Here is a 19,223-nt window from a genome sequence, read left to right as displayed (position 1 = left end):
AATGCAGTACCAGTATATCAACTGACTTTTTATACTGTTCTATCTATTGGTCAGTAAAGATCAGTCTGTGGTTTTCCACTATATATACATGTATCATGTATGTATATATATACATATATACATGTATCTCAACAAAAAGTATTAGCTGATTTCTGTACTGCTCAATGGGTCTGTAGAGACTTAGTCTATCTGTGGTTTTCCACCTGCTGTCTGCACTTGACGAGAATTGAATCTGTATTATAATGCATACCAGTACTCCATGAGTACATACCTGCACTGCAAAGTGACATAGCTAGTATGATAGATTTGCATTACCATAATCAGTGATGCTGCATTTCAAAGAGTGCAATGCTGTTTGTGATATATTCCAAGATTTTTGCTCATAGGTAGTCTGCATATTAGACAACATGAATAATTATTACATACTAAATGAATTCTTTGAATGTTTCTTCACATGTCCTTTGCAAAGACTGTGCACAATTAGCATTTAGTCAAGATTTGAAGTAACTGTAATATGCTTTTTTGTTCACAGGAACATGCTCTTGATTTTGTTTTTGCAGAATTCGGTATTCATTACAGTAATTTGTATGCAATTCATTTTTTTAAGCAGAGCCCCATCTTTATTTGCAATTGATTCAAAATGATCTCAACTCTGTACTGAAGAGAAATGAGTGTAAGTTTGCGATTGATAGGAGGACTAGCGATCAATCCGGATCAATCATAAGTTTTTATAGTACGGCACCAAGATCTTTTCTTTAGTTTCCCAGGGCTTTAGTAGTTTTCTTACATATTATTTTCACTGCTTGGAGATGGGGAGAGAGGAAAATTACGCTTGTTTGTGATGAGCGTAACGGTCTGGTGAAGACGCAATTTTGAGCTTCGGGAAAATATCCCGAGTCTGAAAATAGCGGGTTATTCTGCAACTTCGGTCATATGAAGATATGCCTATTGAAACCTGTTCTTGATGTTCCTTTGTTTCAGACAGATGGTCATTTTGTAAGAGGTCAGCGCCTCAGCTTGGAGTTGAGACACCTACATGAAAATAGCGCTTTACCTATGGTGGCAGGTCAACTTTAAAAGGACATCATTCTTTGACGAGAAAGACAGAAGGCTGATCAGATGAGACAAGTTTCCTTCGGTCATGATAAGTGATAAGGTGGTCAAACAGGTAATACAATCGGGGTCCTCTTGCATATTGTACATATTGTAAATGGCCTGTTGTACTATTGTATCCACGATAACGTTAACTATATATGGTTGTAGAAAATGTATTGCATCAAAACAAAATTGGTAAAGAAGGCTCAAGTCATGATTGTAAATTAGTGAGCACCAAACATATTCATCACATTCTCCCTTCCCTGACATTCTTGTACTGTATAATCTCTTTTGATAGATTGCAGTGAGTGAAACCTGCTCTAGCGACCACCTGTACATAAAGACCACCTGCTTATAAAGAAAACCTGCTTTTCTTGTCTCCAATGAATAGTTTTTGTCTCTCCTGCGTAGCAAAAAGCGAGACATAGGTGCAGTGTTTTCGGGCAACGGCGGCGTCAACAATTTTTAATATGATTTTGAAAGTATAATTTCTTATTCAATGAAACTTGGAATAAAGAGTTATCAAGTATTCCCAATCATGTGATGAGAGAATTTCAGGTCACAATGTCAAGGTCAAAGGTCATTTTAGGTCAACAAACTTAGACTTTGTTGTGGCATCATTATCAAAAACTTTGTACCATGCCTTGACTTTCTAAATAGCCAACAGCTTCTGTTATCATGATGGACCACATCTTCTGATGGACCACATCTTGCAGTGCGGTGGAACGGGTTGCACAGATGAAGACCTGGCCCTTGTTAATGAAACGGCCATTGCAGCAATCGGGCGATGGAAGAACTTAATTTAATTTAATTTACTTTTAATTAAAGAACTTTACATATTAACTATCTTGATCTAAGGAGACACGAACGAACGAATCATCCAAGATGGGGCGTACCACCGTTCTGCGCCTGGTGGACCGCCAGGCTCCCAGTATCCTCCGTAGTCTGTTCTACCTCATCCTGGTGTGTATCCTGGTCCTGGCCGTAGATGTCATGCTGCTTCAGTACAGCAAGAACAGTCGCTCCAACCAGCTCTTCGGTTATGACAATATGGGTATGCCGCAGCGCCGGTCCAGGCCCAGCCTAGGTGAGGGTTCTCGGTTTTGTTCAAATATGAACGTAGGATAATTGAGTGTCGTCACCACGTAGATATTTGATCAGCCTGCTCACTAGTGAAAATTAGTGCATGAAAAGGTCAATAACTTGGACAAAATCCTATGATTATGCTTTGATGTTGGAATGAAGTTCTGTATAAGGGTCAAATCGCTGTGGACAATAACTATGGCCACTTTGTACTGATAATATGGATGATAAAGGATTTTTATTGATTTGCAAAATTTCATCTTCTCCAATGGAAATAAGAAGTGCATGAGTTACTGCAAAAGCATAAAATACCAGTCAAAAAACTGACATTGGTTATGTATTGGTTTCTACAACAGGCTGATTACAGGATAACCATGCAAATATTGTTCCTTGATTTTGTGTATAATAAGAAGAAGATATCATGATTGTACACTTTAAAGATACTATGTCCCTTTTGCAGCCAACATCAAATTCTGTAGAACTTTACAGGAATTATGAATATGTCATGTTTGTCCTATCTGTGAAATTTAAACGTAAGCAGTGTCCTAGTATTCAAATTATGCAAGGAAACCCGTTTACTTTCTAGACTCCACTGTCAGACAGTATTGAGTGAGTGAGTGACTTTTTTCTTTGGCAATAACATACAGAAAATGAGCTGAAAAGGATACATGAGCATTTGTCTACATCAATAACCCACTTGGAATTTTAACCTTGTCATTTTTTTGACCTGCAAATGGGACATAGTACCTTTAAACCAAAGCTACCGACTCAAAGTGTTCATGTACTGTTCATATTGCATCTTATAATTTGTTTTGATTGTTTATTACCATGAAGTTTAATATCGGCATGTGTTATGTGATGCAAGAAGGAAAATTTCACCCTGCAAGCTTATATTTGTTGATCCCCTCGTTCATTTTGCAACATACTCAAAAGAATCCATGACTTGTGTGTTAACTTTTCAGTTTGTATGGCATCTTTTTTGCTTTTTCCCTGCACACAAATTTTGATTTTCAATTCCCTTATAAATTAAAGTTGTAATTTTATTTTCTGATTGATACATATAATTTTAACTTCCAGCAGCCATATTGAGGCTCATTCAGATACGATGCGGCAAAATCGTAGCGTTTTCTTTATTTTTTATCACAATGTAAAGTATAATATGCTTGAGATTTCTGAATCTGAGAACACAAATCTCGGTGAATACATCAAGTCCTTTGTTGCACGCAGCAGCCATTCATTTTACATGTAAACACAATGCTGCAGCTTATTTTGAGCCCGTTTACTGCGCCCTATATGAAAAACCTAAACTCGGCCTTTAGAAATCCACAAATTCATTTGCTTAATGGAGTTGGTTTATTAGGGCTCGTTCTCTCATGAGGTCGTAAACCAATTAGTAAATTCCTGTTTTTGCAAAATGCATCAAGATGTGCATTGACATTCAGCTCATGCAAGTCAATCCAATTCAAGTTTGATTTATTGTCAATAAAACACATGACAAAATCTGAAGTCCAGCCCTCTCAAATGTTCAATAGAGAGCATGGAGATGGGAGTCTCCCTGCATTAAGCATAGATTATGACAGATACATTGTATGTCAACATGTAATAATGGAGGTATTTTGTTAATCAATTATGTCAGCTTTCAGCAAGATTTGAAGGAAAAAAACGAATTCATCATAATTATCTTGGAAAGGAATGACAAATTAGGGAATGCCAGAAAGAAAAAAAGCTAAATGTAATGTATTTGTTTTCATCACATCACACATTGTAGGTCCATAGAAAACAAAATGTAAGTATTCCATTCATTCTGAAAATTTGTGTGACATTTCATTTTTCCATTAGTAGAAACACTTTAATTTTGGGCCCTGTTTCATAAAAACTTGTTATCGATAGCACGTGTCAAAGTTCAATGACAAATTCATGTACAGCCGATCAAATGCAATTTATAGTTCAGTATTTATACTGTTTAAAGGGGAAGTCCACCCTGAAATTAAGTTAGTTTTAATAGGAGTAGAAAAATGAGAGAAACAAGTCAGTGAAAGTTTGAGCAAATTCCGATTAAAAATATGGAAGTTAGGATTTTTGAAGTTGTGATCAATCAAACACAAATTGGCAACTCTATGACGTATCATGCGAGCTCAACTTCCATTTGCTTAGTACTAAAAAAATCTAAAATTTTCATTTTCCCTCAAGAAAAATTTCAACCATACATGCACCCTAAATATAATAATTGCAAATATGTTTCTATACTCCCCCTGCAAGGAACAAATATATATTCTGTCACCAATAACGAAGAAAACATGATTTTATGGAATATTATGCACAAAGCAAATGAAGGAGAGCTCGTATAATAAGTCACAGAGTTGCCAATTTGTATTTGATTGATCACAACTTCAATAATTCATAACTTTCTTATTATTCTGCCTCTATCGAAACACACTTATTTTGGGGGTGGACTTTCCCTTTAATAGTTATCGTAACCTGTTATTGAGAACAAGTTTCATGAAACAGGGTCCTGTTCATCTTTCCTTGTTCTCGCCTTCTTCTCATCAATATTTCTGCCAAGTATTATCAGGATCTTGGACTCTTCTTTTTTCCACTTTGCATAAACAAAAAAGTTCGTATACTAAAGGTGCAATGCAATATTTAGAATGGATGAGAATTTGCAAACAATTTAGACAAATTTTTGCTTTTTTTACTAAGTGTTTATCTCTATTATCCAATATAAATCAAATCTCCAAGTTTCTCTTGCAGAACACTATTTTCTAAGCAAAATAATTTTCCTTGAATATTTTCATTTTGGTTTCCTGATGTTCTTTTTTAATACTTTAAAACAAAAATGAAACTAACAACTTTCAAAATGTTGTATAGTTCCTTTAGTACTCCTACTGATGGATTAAATGCTTCTTGTTTCACTTGGCCAACAACTATTCTGTCAAAACAAACCTTATGGCACTATGATGTTTCAAATTATTAATTATGCCCATATGATCAGTATAACATCAGTGTTTTTTAGAGTTTCAATTCTTTCAAGAGTATGATATTTCATTGCCAGGCTTGCCTAGCATTGCCTCAGTATAGAATTTTTTTAAAAACAAAAATGACACTGTGCATGAGGTATACTGCATATGCAGATTCTGGACCTTTTATTTTCAAAACTGCAGGCATGAAATTTGCTAATGACTGCTTGGCATTTAACAAAAAATATTGACCGGTTTTAGTTATGCTTCGGCCTACAAATTTTTGGTTACTTTTAATACATGCTTTTTAATACTATTGCACCTCAGTGATCCTGAAACGGCAGAGTACAATTTTGACATCACCTAAATACCTTTGTCACTAGTTCTAACCATACCCATCAAACAATCAATATAATATACACTGTTTTTTTTTTTGTATTTCAGATATAAGTTGCCTGTTTTTTTTCTATGCTTGTCATTTTTGGTATTTTATATTTGGGTCGGATGATATTAACAAAGAGCAGAAGACATATTTGTAACCATCTCTCTATATGTTATTTTTTTAAACACTATAATTGGTTACTATGGCTCGCTAATAGTCTTTAAGTTGATTTCCTTTAATACCTAACAAGGATTTGAGAGTGAATGTGTGTGATTTTGTGTATGATTTTATTTCAAAACTAAATTCCTACCTGGCACTAATATTATGGTTTTGTGGGCTCTTCCACTAATTTTAATCTTCTGTTTTTTCTTTACTAATTTCGGGTCATGCAAAATATTATTTTGTAATGAATTCCCTTTGCCCTTGCTTCCGAGGTGTATTAATTTTGGAGTCAAACCCTTTTATTCTTATAGTACTAAGGACTATATTTCTTTTAGACCAAGAATTGACTGCTTATTAGTACTCCCCTTGCAAGGTCAGTAATTTTGGTCAGTAATTTTGGCTAGTAAATATACATACATTTGTAAATTCTGAAACAGTCTCTCCCCCCCCCTTTTTAGACTACAGGCATTTGTGTAGCTCAACTATGTTATTTAAAAGTCAGCAATTTCATTTAGGTGTACATGTACATCATTATTCATAGAACACTATTTTTGTCTCGCCTGCATAGCAAAAGTGAGACATAGGCGCTGCTTTTCCGCTGTCGTCAACAATAGGTTAAGTTTTTAATTTTTTTTATATAATTTTGAAAATATACATTCCTGTTCCATGAAACTTGATTATAGGGGTTATCAAGTATCATCAATCATGTGATTAGTCTTTTTAATAGGTGAAAAGTCAAGGTCAAATGTCATTTCAGGTCTGCAAACTTAGACTTTGTTGTGGCATCAATATCAAGATTTTGAATTTTTTAGCATAATTTTAAAAGTGTTTTTTCAAATTCCATGAAACTTGTACCCAAGGGTTATCAAGGATCACAAATCATATGACACAAATTTCAGGTCACAAAGTCAAGGTCAAAGGTCATTTTAGGTCAGTAGACTTGGAATTGGTTTCACAATTTGATATGAGAATGAATAAATCAATTTTTGTTATTTGTTCATATTTCATTAAAGTTATCAATCTTGATACAAATAATAGTAACTAATTCTTTTGATGATTCTTAGTCAATATTCACTTCAAAATGTTGATTTTATTCAGAGGATTTCATTGGGGGGGGGGGGACTGCTATAAATGGGCCGCCCTGCCTATAAATAATGTCCCAACCTCAATTTACGCAATCGAATTGCGTAATGCGAATTGATAGGAATGTGAATTGATAGGCAAAAGGATAGGTTGACCCATGCTGATATATATTCTCCTTGTTGGCATTTATACATAAAATATGTTTTTAATATCCTCAGTTTGTAACTAAAACTTATTGAATAAAAGTGTAATTATATACTGGGGGGGGGGGGGGTAGAGATATGGGCAAAACGTTTTTGGATAACAATTATTCCTAATGTGAAGTTGAAAATCTCTGACATTTTTGTAATGATGTCCATATTAGTGAAGATACCAGTAGGTAGTCAAATATGACTTCCAAAAAAACAACGTTTATGGAGTTTGAGGATTGATTGTTATCTAGATCTCTTGGATTTTTCTCTCTTTCCAACAATTCTAGATTCAGAAGAAGACTCTCGGTCAATGAGACGACCCATGAGACATAAAGTCAAGCCCGACCCTAGAGGACCTCTTCCGTCTCTAGCTGTCCCGATCAATAGGTAAGTTCTTTCCATTCACTCAAGAAAGTGTTAGATTATCATATGGAAATTCAGGAGTGTGTATTTTTCAATATTGAAGGAGATTGGTGTAAAGTTATGTTTGCAGTTATGAATATTTTCAATCACCATCAACTTTTTATCAGGTTATTCCAATTTACACTTGCCCAAGATAACAAAATGAAAAGGATGCTTAAACTTTTTTTTGAAATGAAATGAAATGATTTTGTTCCCTTTCTACTCTCATGACAGAGCATACTTTGAGTCTTCAAACGTAACGTGCCGGAAAGGTTATGCTAGAACGAGATTGCAGAATCTTTATGGAGATCGGTGAGTTAAACATTTAAAATGTTTGTGGACATCTAGGCCCAAATTCACAAAGGAGGTTTGTCGACAAACCTTGGTTTTCGTACGTCATATGACACGTTTTTAGGCGTTTTTTACAAACCTCCTTTGTGAATTCTGGCCCTAATGTCAAAATCTTACAGGGGGCATTGTAGTACATGTAATATACAGTGTGTCCCAGAAGAAACGAAACCAAGAATAATCAATGTTTTATCATAACTTAATCATAATTATGATTAATAAATGACACATATTCGTAAAGCTTAGATCCTCCTCTTTCATTTGATGCAACTCATATGATGCATATTTCATGCATGAGTAACAAAGTTCTGTATGTTTCAAGTAATGCTTGCATTTCCATAATTTTATTAAACGAATCTGTTCCACTGGCTGTCTGCCCTAACAACGAAGAAGATGAAATATTTCATGCATGGCTGATCTTCAACGAAACAGAGTTTGTTGTTTGTTGCTATGGCAGGCAGCCAGTGAAAATTAATTTGTTTAATAAAATCATGGAAATGCAAGCATTACTATGTTATTCCTGGCTCGTTTTTGCTGATTGAGGTGTCATACGAAAGGGCAGAAAATGAACTTTCTTGAAATATGATTTTCTCTTTGAAATTCAGATACTGTTCGCCAAATGACTTTTTGGTACCCTTTCTTCAAATTGTTTTTAAACACTCATGCATGAAATGATGACATAAATGGTACCCTGGGGTACCAAAAAAAATTCGGCCATTTTGTTGAATTATTTTTTTTTTTTTTAAGGCTGTACCCTGGGTTACCAAAAAGTGGGAAATTATTTTTGTGTGATTTTTTCAACCTTCAATTGTGTCCAATGTTCTTGTAAAAAATCCTTTAAGTCCTGTATTTCTAAAATTCATTGTTGTTATGAGTAATTATTCTATTATTGATATCATTTCATGCTGTTATGATACACCCTGTATTATTATTGTGGTATAATTAAAATTATTAATTATAAATGAAAGTTCTATTTTGTGTTATGATGCTATCTGTGTACAGCAGTCATGATAATCTCATGTGTTGTGAATAAACAAATTTTCCAATTGAATAATAAAAATGAAAATCACATTATGAAGTGGTATTATCTTTCGATAGCCACCGTAGTGCGCTTGTGATCGTGAGCGAGCGCTATAGCGCGAGCAGTGCATGCATGCACACCATGCATAGTATACACCATAGAGATACCACGGAACTATGTACACGCACTCCATACATTGTACTCGAGTGGACGCGAGATGGCGCTACACAACGCGGTACCCCGGGGTACTACGGTACCCCGGGGTAACGCGTGGTGCATCAAATATGCATCATATAGGTTGCATCAAATGAAAGAGGAGGGTCTAAGCTTTACAAATATGTGTCATTTATTAATTATCATTGTGATCAAGTTAGTGTATGATAAAACATCGACAATTCTCGGTTTTTTCTGGGACGCACTCAACTCTGTGTCATGCAAGGCTGATGCAAAGCTTGTTGAGACTTGAGAAAAAGGTGTATACAGAGTTTTCAATACTTGAGACATTTTAGGAATTCAAAGACGTATGATTAGTATTTTCTATTTGTATTTTTCATTTCTTTTTTCTTTTCTTTTAGATTTGATCCAGATATACCTCTATTTGTAGATTCTAGCTTCCTTGATAGACCCAATGCAGTAAATCTACCCATGCCATTTGGCTTCAGAGATGCAGGTAATGATCATCTTCAGTAGGACCCCTGGGGCCCGTTTCACAAAGCCTTTTTTCAATGACAAATGACAGTTTTTGTTATAAGCTACTGAAACCCTTGCTTCTGATTGGTTATCAGCAGATTTGTCACTGATTTTTGTCATTTGTAATTGAAAAAAGGCTTTGTGAAACGGGTCCCTGGTTTGTGTGTTTGTCTATACTTGTGTGTGACCCCCTCTCTATACCTCTATCTGTTCTCTTTCTTCATCCACCCCCCCCCCACACACCCCCATTTTAAATTTGTAGTTATTATGATGATGATGACGATGATGAAATAATGCTACGATCTTTTTCCTGCAGCAGAAACATGTTGAAGCCTAATTTAGCAATGAAATATGCAATTGAAGCTTAAATTTAAACTTAAGTAAATCACTTTTGACAATAAAAAAAGAAATTGGCAGCACAGGAGGGATTAATGTCTTTCTTTTCTTGTTATCTGTGCACAGAAAGGACAGTACTGAATATTCTGAAACATATGCCTCAAACTGAAATTCCAGAAGATATACCTCAGTAAGTACACGAAAATCATACATTTTATACATGTTAAGCACTTTCTTTGTAGGAACTAAAAGGAAGATCAAATCATGCCATTAAATGCATTTATTTATACGCCTGGTTTATAAGACTTGTTGAATGTGGTTGCACGAAAATCATACATTATACATAGTAAGCACTTTCTTTCTAGGAACTATATGAAAGATCAAATCATGCCATTAAATGCATTGATTTATACGCCTGGGCCTGTATTCGATTTAATACTTAGCATAAGTAAGAAATTTACTAAGTAAATGGCTAAGTTTAGTAATTGACTTATCTCGTATTCTAATCGCATTTTAGACTTATATATTTTAGACTTATAAGACAAAATCTAAGTAAAATACTTACTGATAAGCATTGTGACGTCACACAGTCAATCAAAAGTAATGCGCAATTGATGCGTCGCAATAAATGCGCGTTGATATACTTGTGCGCAGGATATAATACTGCGTAAGAAAACCATATGCCTGCCAATCAAGGCCACCAAATAATTGGCTTAAGTCTGGTATGGAGTTGGCTTAGCCAAAAGTGTGAATTGAATACCATAAATGGCTAAGTATTTTATCTAAGCCAAATACTTAGTAAAAAGCTTTAATTTTGTACTTAAGTATTGAATTTAATACGGGCCCATGTTTATAAGACTGGTTGCATGTGGTGCTTCGTCACCCTCAATGTTCTGCCTATACAAGTCACTCATGTTATCTATTCTTGATTATGGTGTACCTGCATGGCATCCTACAACTTCTGCACAGGATTAACAAAGTTGAACGTGTTCAGAGAAAGAACAGCCACTAGTCTTGCCCTCAAACAGCGTCGTGGGGAGATGTAATATGAGGAACGGCTCTGAACACTTTCTTAGTCTTCTCTTGCTTCTTGCCGAAATTACCTTCTCTGTTCATTTGCATTTAAGTGTCTTTCATGGAATTTGTAACTGTGAGACACTAAGTGCAAGTATCCATCTCAATCCTCACCATCCTCATACCCTTTTGTTTCGTCATCTTCCCTCTAGGACTCAGGCTTTTTTGTTTTTCCCGTCTTGGAACCTTCCCGGACTTTTGAACACTCTGCCTCTATTTGAAATTTATCAAAATTTACCGGGAGCACCGGTAAATTTTTATATTCAATTTTTCTCGAAAGCAGAAGTGTTTGAGGGGCTAAATTTTCTAGTGTTTATAATACATCCACAGGGGCATCCAAATATATCAAAATTGTAAAGAATCACTATCCACCCAATTTTCAAAATTTCCCAAAACTTTGTATTACCTTTAATAATGTGCAGCTTGTCATTTGGCCATAATCTTGCTAATTGGTATTGATTTAACATGTTCATTTCACATTGACTCATGTTTACCTGTCATAGATTATGCCGGTGTTTATAGTTCACGATATCAAGACGTTGTCATGAAATTATTGATATCCTGTGTTTAATGAATATCTCTATATCAGCCATGGTCTGGGATACTAGCACCTGTGTCAGTTAAAGTAGTCTCAATATTTCCATAAAAATGTGTTTTATTGAATGGAAAATTAACATTTTGCTAGACTAAGCTTACACAGAATATAACTGTATGTGCATGTGTAAGAGTTGAAATTTGAATGCTAACGTAATAACTACATAATATGTGCATTGGTGTTGTAACATCACAGATATTTCCATTGCCGTTTAACCGCTAGTCAAAACTGGATGGTTTTCGGTTAAATGATTTAATTAACTTATTAAACGATTTTATTTTTTTAATAATTTTTAAATAAATGGCATCAGTAAAGTATTGTGCATGTATTTCAAGGCTGGGAACTTAGTTTTACAAGTCAACTTCTCAATCTAATAATGATAATAATAATAATAATAATAATCTTGCAATTGATTGTTATCGTGTAGATTGTTGCTCTGCAATTCAACATTCAATAGTCAGCGCTGACTTATGATGACTATAATGTTGGCAAAACTTGATTTATTAGCTTCATGAACAAAGTGAAACCCATTCATTATTCCAAAGCATGCCTGACAGTAAAGTCTCTGTTTTTGTTCAGTGATTTTGTTTCTAATTATGTACACTTTGGATTTTCCAATAAAAACAATTACCGGTAAAAAAAAAAATTAAAAAAAACAACAAAAAACTGCAAAAAGAAACCGGCCAATAAAAAACGGATAGTGCCATGGACGGTCGGAAACCGGACGGTTAAACATTTGACCACAGCACTAATGTGTATAATTTAGCATGATTAGCCATGAAGATGGGATCTCAATTACTGGGTTCTGTGGAGATATAAACAAGAAGCTTTGGGGTGTGATAAGTATCTGTATAAAGATTGGTGCATATACATTTATCCAATGTGTAACTGAATCTTTAAAAAAAATATGGGCCTAAGGAACCTGACTATGATTGCAGACTTGCCCTTTAAAGTAACCCAATATTTGTTTGGTTTTCTTTGTTCAGAGATTCATGTCTTCGTTGTGTAGTGCAGGGAAACGGTGGCATCGCCTCCAGAACAAGGCTAGGGGAGGTCATTGATAACTTTGATGTGGTCTTCAGGTGAGTTGACTCTTTTAAACCTCCTTGAGATATGACACCAAGAGAACCATGCACCTCCCCCAATCAATCAATCAATCAATCAAGAAATACAGAAATAAAGAAATTTATTAAATTCATAAACATACACAAACGCCACGTGTCAAAAGTTATATAAGCATCGCAAGATGCCTATGGCATGTGCCACTCCTTTTTCAAATAAAATTACTATTTAACAAATAATTGTTTTTATTTTAAATTTATTTTTTAGTAGGTCAAAGAAGAACTTGTGAAATAGTTAAGTTCTATAAGAATTTCTGCTCATTACTGCCCATTAGTACTTACATGTCTAGCATGTTTTATACCAATATTTTTAGGCAATTGTCATTTTTTCACAGTTTTAAACATTTAGTGTAAGTTTGTTTGATTGTCATTTCCAGAATTCAAGATCAAAGATTCAAGATAAAAGTGAGAACTGGTGATTAGTACTTTGTGTGGAAAAAACACCTGTTTGGAAGTAATTAGGAAAGGTTGATTATATAGAATAGATGTATACCGTGAGGTTTTGGAGAGATTAAAACAACAAAAAAGTTATATCACCCTTGCTGAAAATCACATGCTCTATGAACATGTGGCATGAAAGTCTGGTCTGAATTGGTCAGCTAGTCCTCATCATATTTTGAATGCAATGGCATTTAAACAAAAAAATGATTTTCAGGGGATATTTCTACCATGATATTCTTCCCAAGTGACATAAAAAGAATGAAAAGCTTACAAATTTTTTGTGATTTGTATTTTGTACTAGAATTCAACTTTCACTCTTACCTGAACTCATCTACCCCCACCCCCCAGGTTAAACTCTGCTCCTACCATCAATCATGAGAATGACGTTGGACGTAAAACTACCTTCCGGATGGCCTACCCGGAGAGTGCGTTCAGGCGTCCAGAGCAGTATGATCCTGGCTGGACGTTTGTCCTTATGATGTTCAAACCACTGGATCTTGTTTGGCTAGAAACGATTATTAGAGGACGTAAGATGGTATGATGATTGATGAAGCCCTTTTCACATCACTTTGCTGTCTATGTTGTTTCTTCTTCTTCATCTTCTTCTTCTTCTTCCTCTTCCTCTTCCTCTTCCTCATCTTCTTCTTCTTCCTCATCTTCTTCTTCTTCTTCTTCTTCTTCTTCTTCTTCTTCTTCTTCTTCTTCTTCTTCTTCTTCTTCTTCTTCTTCTTCTTCTTCTTCTTCTTCTTCTTCCTCTTCCTCATCCTCATCCTCATCCTCATCCTCATCCTCTTCTTCTGCTTCTTCTTCTTCTTTTTCTTCCTCTTCCTCTTCCTCTTCCTCATCTTCTTCTTCTTCTTCTTCATCTTCTTCTTCTTCTTCCTCTTCCTCTTCCTCTTCCTCATCTTCTTCTTCTTCATCTTCTTCTTCTTCTTCCTCTTCCTCTTCCTCTTCCTCATCTTCTTCTTCTTCCTCATCTTCTTCTTCTTCTTCTTCTTCTTCTTCTTCTTCTTCTTCTTCTTCTTCTTCTTCTTGTTCTTCCTCTTCCTCTTCCTCATCCTCATCCTCATCCTCATCCTCATCCTCATCCTCATCCTCTTCTTCTTCTTCTTTATCTTCTTCTTCTTCCTCTTACTCTTCCTCTTCTTCTTCCTCTTACTCATCTTGCGTGCTTGGATTACCTCTGGAGCAAGCGTCGAGACATCGTCCTTTACTGTCAACCATGTGTTAAACATTCCCTTGAATTATTATAAATTTCTTCAATTTACACTGGATGGCGACAAGATCTTCCCTGTTAGACTATTTGCATGTGGAATCAAACTCGTCAAGCATCTTGTAAACCCGAACAACGGTACCTGGCTCCGAGCAGACGAGGTCGTCATTGCCTCCACTTTGCAGCGTCCGTCTTTACGCCTTTTGGAACTTGACCTCTCTCGACTTCACAAAGAGATTTCCGGTTTGTTTCCTAGATTCTTTTCGAACAGCGGACTAAGACTGTCAGCAGCTTCAGCTTATCTTCATAATCTGACTGAACCTGTTACCTCTCCGTTCTCGATCATAACTAAAGACAACAAGAACATTCTTGCCACGCCGACTAAATCGATATATCGAATCTTCAACCGTGCTATTAACTTTCTTCCTAGAGCTCAAGTTACTCATTGGCACGAGGCTGGGTTACTTTCCCCTTCTAAACTAATCAACTGGACTGAAATCTACTGCTATCCATCATCTAAGAAAGATGGGGACACTCAGTACAAACTATTACACAATGTTCTTCCGTCGCTTGCCGTTCTTCATCATCTTAATCCCGATATCTCCTCTTCATGTGGATGGTGTGGCAAGAAGGGAACTATTCTACACCTCTTTATCGAGTGTACTTCTATACAACCGGCCTTGGATCTTCTTCATCATCTTCTGTCAAGTCTTCTACCCGAAGTAAACATTGACTTTGACCTCTACTGGACTCTGGTTCCACATGCAGGAGGTCGTAACAGGGAGGCCGTGCGCCTATCCAACTTTTTTATTGTCATTCTTAAAAGCACATTATATTGGCTTTATCGTACCTCTCGTTTTCTTGATCCACTTCCTTTTTGGAAACTTAGAATCAAGAACAGAGTCATTCTTGATTATGAATTTCACAAATTACAAAACAATTTGGTGTTATTTCATAAGATATGGTCGTACAATAATGTACTCTTTCTTTCAGATGATATTGATCTCACATGGTTGATTTAATTGTTGTTTGTGATAAGTTTGTCTTGAGAAGAAGCTCATAGTTGGAAGTTATGAATTCTCATAATTTAATCGTTTTGAAACACTCTATGGATGTGTAATCATTTGTAATCAGTGTTTAGTACAATTTATGTTTTTTCTCAATTTCTACCGTCGAAATTATTGTTTTTTTATGAATTGTTTAATGGTTACTTTCTCATGTATTACGTACTACTTGTTGTTGATTATTGGTATATGATTCACAAACACTTATTATATTAAGTGCATCACTGTTATCTTTTTTATTTGTTTTAATTATTATATGTATTGTAAATAAAGTTTTACTTTCAAAAGTCAAAAAGTCTTCTTCTTCCTCTTCTTCTTCTTCTCCTTCTCCTTATCCTCCTCCTCCTCCTCTTCTTCATTGTCTTCTTCTTCTCTTTTTTCCCATTGCTTTGTCATTCCTTAGCATATTTACACCCAATGCGTTACAAATATTGGACTGAGCATCAAAATATCTTGTACATATACCTTTTGTATAGGAGTAGAAAAATGAGATGACATGTTCAACCCACTTTCCTAATTGCTAGCTTTAATGCTCATTCACATATGCTTTGCTAAACCATAGCAGTTTTTTTTAAATGTGTGTCTACTAAATACCTGGCAATTGTGGATAAAAAGCAATTGTAGCTGCGCACAACAAAGATCCTGTGATATACACTTGTTTGTGTGATAAAAGATACAAAAAGCGTAGAAATCTTGTCATCTTATCACAACCAACGCTAACAAGGCTTTATGTGGTATTATCTTTAATCATGCAGAATAGCCGTGACGGGTTCTGGAAGAAGATACCTCTGAGCGTTCCCAAGCCAACCAAAGACTTCCGCATCTTCAATCCAGAGATTCTTCAAGATACAGCGAGCATGATGGGATACCAGCTCAACGACGGCAAGGCAAATAAGGTAATTGATGGTTCTTAGAAAGAGGGAGAAGAGAGAGAAGAAGGAAGAGGAAGAGGTGGATGAGAAGAACGAAAGAGTGTTTTGTTTTAAGTCTCTAATAATATTGGATATTTATATAGTGCACATATGCACCCTGTAAAGTGCTCAAGGCACTCAGTGGAGCAGAGTAGGATATGATAAGGGGATGGATAAAGAGAGAGAATGGAAATGGATGAAAGATTGATGAGAGACGAGAGAGGGTGAGAGACAGACAGAGAGAGAGAAAGAGGAGGAAACACAGGGTATAAGAGAGGGGGTGAGAGACAGACAGAGAGAGAGAGAGAGAGAGAAAGAGGAAGAGACACAGGGTATAAGAGAGGAGGTGAGATACAGACAAAGAGAGAGAAAGAGGAGGAAACACAGGGTATAAGAGAGGGGGTGAGAGACAGACAGAGAGAGAGAGAGAAAGAGAAACACAGGGTATAAGAGAGGGGGTGAGAGACAGACAGAGAGAGAGAGAGAGAGAGAGAAAGAGGAAGAGACACAGGGTATAAGAGAGGAGGTGAGATACAGACAGAGAGAGGGAAAGAGGAGGAAACACAGGGTATAAGAGAGAGGGTGAGAGAAAGTACATGTGGGAGAGAGAGAGAGGAGAGTGAAAGAACAAGGAAAGAGCCAGACTGTAAAGGAAGGAGAGAAAGTGAAAGGGGTATAGAGAGATGTACATGAAAGTGACTAGATGAGGGAGATCAACCAAAGGTTGATAAGAAAGACTTGATAATAAGACTTTATATCTATGTAACATGATGGTAGAATATTCACACACGCATGTAAGTGATTGTGATGCCACACTCTCTTCTAGAGTACATACTTCAAGCATTGTGTAATTTGCCTCTGATTCTAAACAAAATCCTGGCTTTAGCTCATGCTGGAATCATAATTATAAACCTTTAGGTCAATCAGGAATCCCATGACTATTAAAAGCCGATCGCCTGTAGGATTATCAAGTTATTTATGATTGAAATTCGAAATTTCTAAAACCGTTTTCCCAATGGTCTTTATAACACTACAACCTATAGGGGAAAATGAGTATGGTAGAACCGGTCACTTAAAGATTTTTTACTTTTGTGAGGCACTTCATGATCATTTTGAAGCGCATATTTTTTAGGGCTTCAAATATTACACCATATCACAGACACTAATAACACGTAGAGCCATGCATCTCAATTGGAAACATTGTTAAAAAATGCATTGAAAGAGAAGGTTGAGTTCTGGGAAGAGGTGAAAAATAATTTGTGAGCGTTATCATTCTTATTATGCAAGTGTTGAAGAACATCAGATAAGACATGTTCCCTGAAAAGCATGGCTCTTCAAATGCCATCATATTCTAAATATGTCATGTAACATCATAAAACTCCAGGGTAGGATTTTTACGCCACATGTTCGTGTAGTCCCATATACACCTTTCTGTGTACAGTGTTTGTAACTTTACCAAGACTTGGCCAAATTTCTTATCATTTTGATGATTCCAGAACCTTGCAATACACACAAATTCTTATATGCTAGATGATCAACCTTTTCTGGTCTACACTGTATTCCACACCGTTTCTTTCACAATGCAATCGCATGACCAGAACTCAACTTCATCTTGTTTATTTACAAACTCTCCTTATTTCCATCTCCACACAGAACATCCCAACGAGTGGAATGCTAGCCATCATGATGGGGGTGCGACTCTGTGACGAGGTGGCTGTGGCAGGATTCGGCTACGACCCCAACAAGCCTGGTGCTGCCCTCCACTACTATGATTCCCTACCCATGAGGGAGATATGGAAGTCTTGGACCCATGATATACATCATGAAAGGGGCATACTCAGGTTACTCAAGCAGCAGGGGATCATCACAGATTTGAGTGGTGGAATCCGGTAACACCAAGCCCACGCGATCGGGTAGTCTTCGTAGAGGGGCAGACTGGGACAAAAATTCACCTGGGTATTATCGTGGGACTAGTCCACTCAACTAGCATCCAACCACCCCTCAAACCATAAGTTGGCTAGCCCTCTAGCAACAATACTTACCAGCCCTTTTGGGCGACTCCCAGATCTTTGGACTACCAGTCTACCACTACCTGTACGATGTCTTTGTATAGTCATGTGCCAAAGTTACTTTTAAACTTATTGTATATATAATGCTTTCCAAATTGCGAACAAAGGTGTTGTTTTTTGTTCTTCATCTTTTTCAGTCAAAATTTTCTTGTTCAGTTGGTTTCCCAATTATTCAGTGGTTAAGAAAGTAAAAGAAGATAAAAGAAGAATTAAATTTAAATCTGGTTCAGTGGCAGTTCCAAAATATTGAAAGAGAGAGGTACTCATCGTAAGTGGACTCATATTGTACTTATGTGCTTTAGGAAGTTGGTAAGAAATATAAAATTGGACGTGCGTCCCTGTTCCACCTCTGGGTTTGGCGCTAAAAGAAAATCTGTGATCAGTCCCTCTGATGCAAGTTATACCTGAGAATCTATTTGCTTACCAATAATATAATCAGTAGCTTCCTTAGCACTACTTCAAAATCCCTTCTAGCACCATTTCAGGTCAGCTGTAACAGTATTTTAAATATATCAACTTAGAAGAAACTCACAAATATACAAAATAGATAAACAAGAAACAAAGACAACAATTGTACAAATGTATGTACTGGTATGTTAAAGCTTATCTTGAGCTCTGGTACGGGAATCCTATGTCAAGAGAACATGGCTTTATTTCATTCTGGATTGTTTATCCTGCAGTGGATTGATTGTTATAACCAGTAAAATAAAAACAATCTCTAAAAAAACTTGCTGGAGTCATCTTCAATAAAAACCACAACTCTCATTTGCTCATAGTGACCTGTGTTAAGCACATGGTGTCGGGCCTACTTACCTTGATTTCCATGCTCATTACTCGGCCCCTATACATTTTCTACCAAAACCGTTTGGCACAGGTCATTTATTTGTTATCTTGTTCGGTGTAAGTTTTGTTGGATTTTGTGAGAATTTATTTTCTATCATTACCGGTATCGTTTCTCTTCTCCTTCCAAATTCCATGTCACTTC

At 36.1% G+C, this 19,223-nt stretch overlaps 1 protein-coding gene across 3 annotated transcripts in view; it reads left to right on the top strand.

Annotated features, from left to right (window-relative positions):
• Positions 1-18,990, top strand: part of LOC754196 (CMP-N-acetylneuraminate-beta-1,4-galactoside alpha-2,3-sialyltransferase) — a 31,143-nt gene extending 12,153 nt beyond the window's left edge. For 2 of the 3 annotated variants that reach the window (XM_030975185.1, XM_030975187.1), the window contains 10 exons: positions 982-1,168; positions 1,954-2,182; positions 7,241-7,340; positions 7,590-7,667; positions 9,300-9,394; positions 9,877-9,940; positions 12,406-12,501; positions 13,330-13,516; positions 16,014-16,154; positions 17,823-18,990. In XM_030975185.1, coding sequence (XP_030831045.1) covers positions 1,142-1,168; positions 1,954-2,182; positions 7,241-7,340; positions 7,590-7,667; positions 9,300-9,394; positions 9,877-9,940; positions 12,406-12,501; positions 13,330-13,516; positions 16,014-16,154; positions 17,823-18,062 — 1,257 coding nt within the window. In that variant the 5' untranslated portion in view covers positions 982-1,141 and the 3' untranslated portion in view covers positions 18,063-18,990. The remainder of the gene's footprint in view (positions 1-981; positions 1,169-1,953; positions 2,183-7,240; positions 7,341-7,589; positions 7,668-9,299; positions 9,395-9,876; positions 9,941-12,405; positions 12,502-13,329; positions 13,517-16,013; positions 16,155-17,822) is intronic. The other variant, XM_030975186.1, reaches the window with a different exon arrangement.
• The last annotated feature ends 233 nt before the right edge of the window (positions 18,991-19,223 follow it).

The sequence above is a fragment of the Strongylocentrotus purpuratus genome, unplaced genomic scaffold (assembly GCF_000002235.5).
Source record: "Strongylocentrotus purpuratus isolate Spur 01 unplaced genomic scaffold, Spur_5.0 spur5_scaffold_8, whole genome shotgun sequence".
Classification (NCBI taxonomy): Eukaryota; Metazoa; Echinodermata; class Echinoidea; order Camarodonta; family Strongylocentrotidae; genus Strongylocentrotus; species Strongylocentrotus purpuratus.
This window is presented reverse-complemented; position numbering and strand designations above follow the sequence as displayed.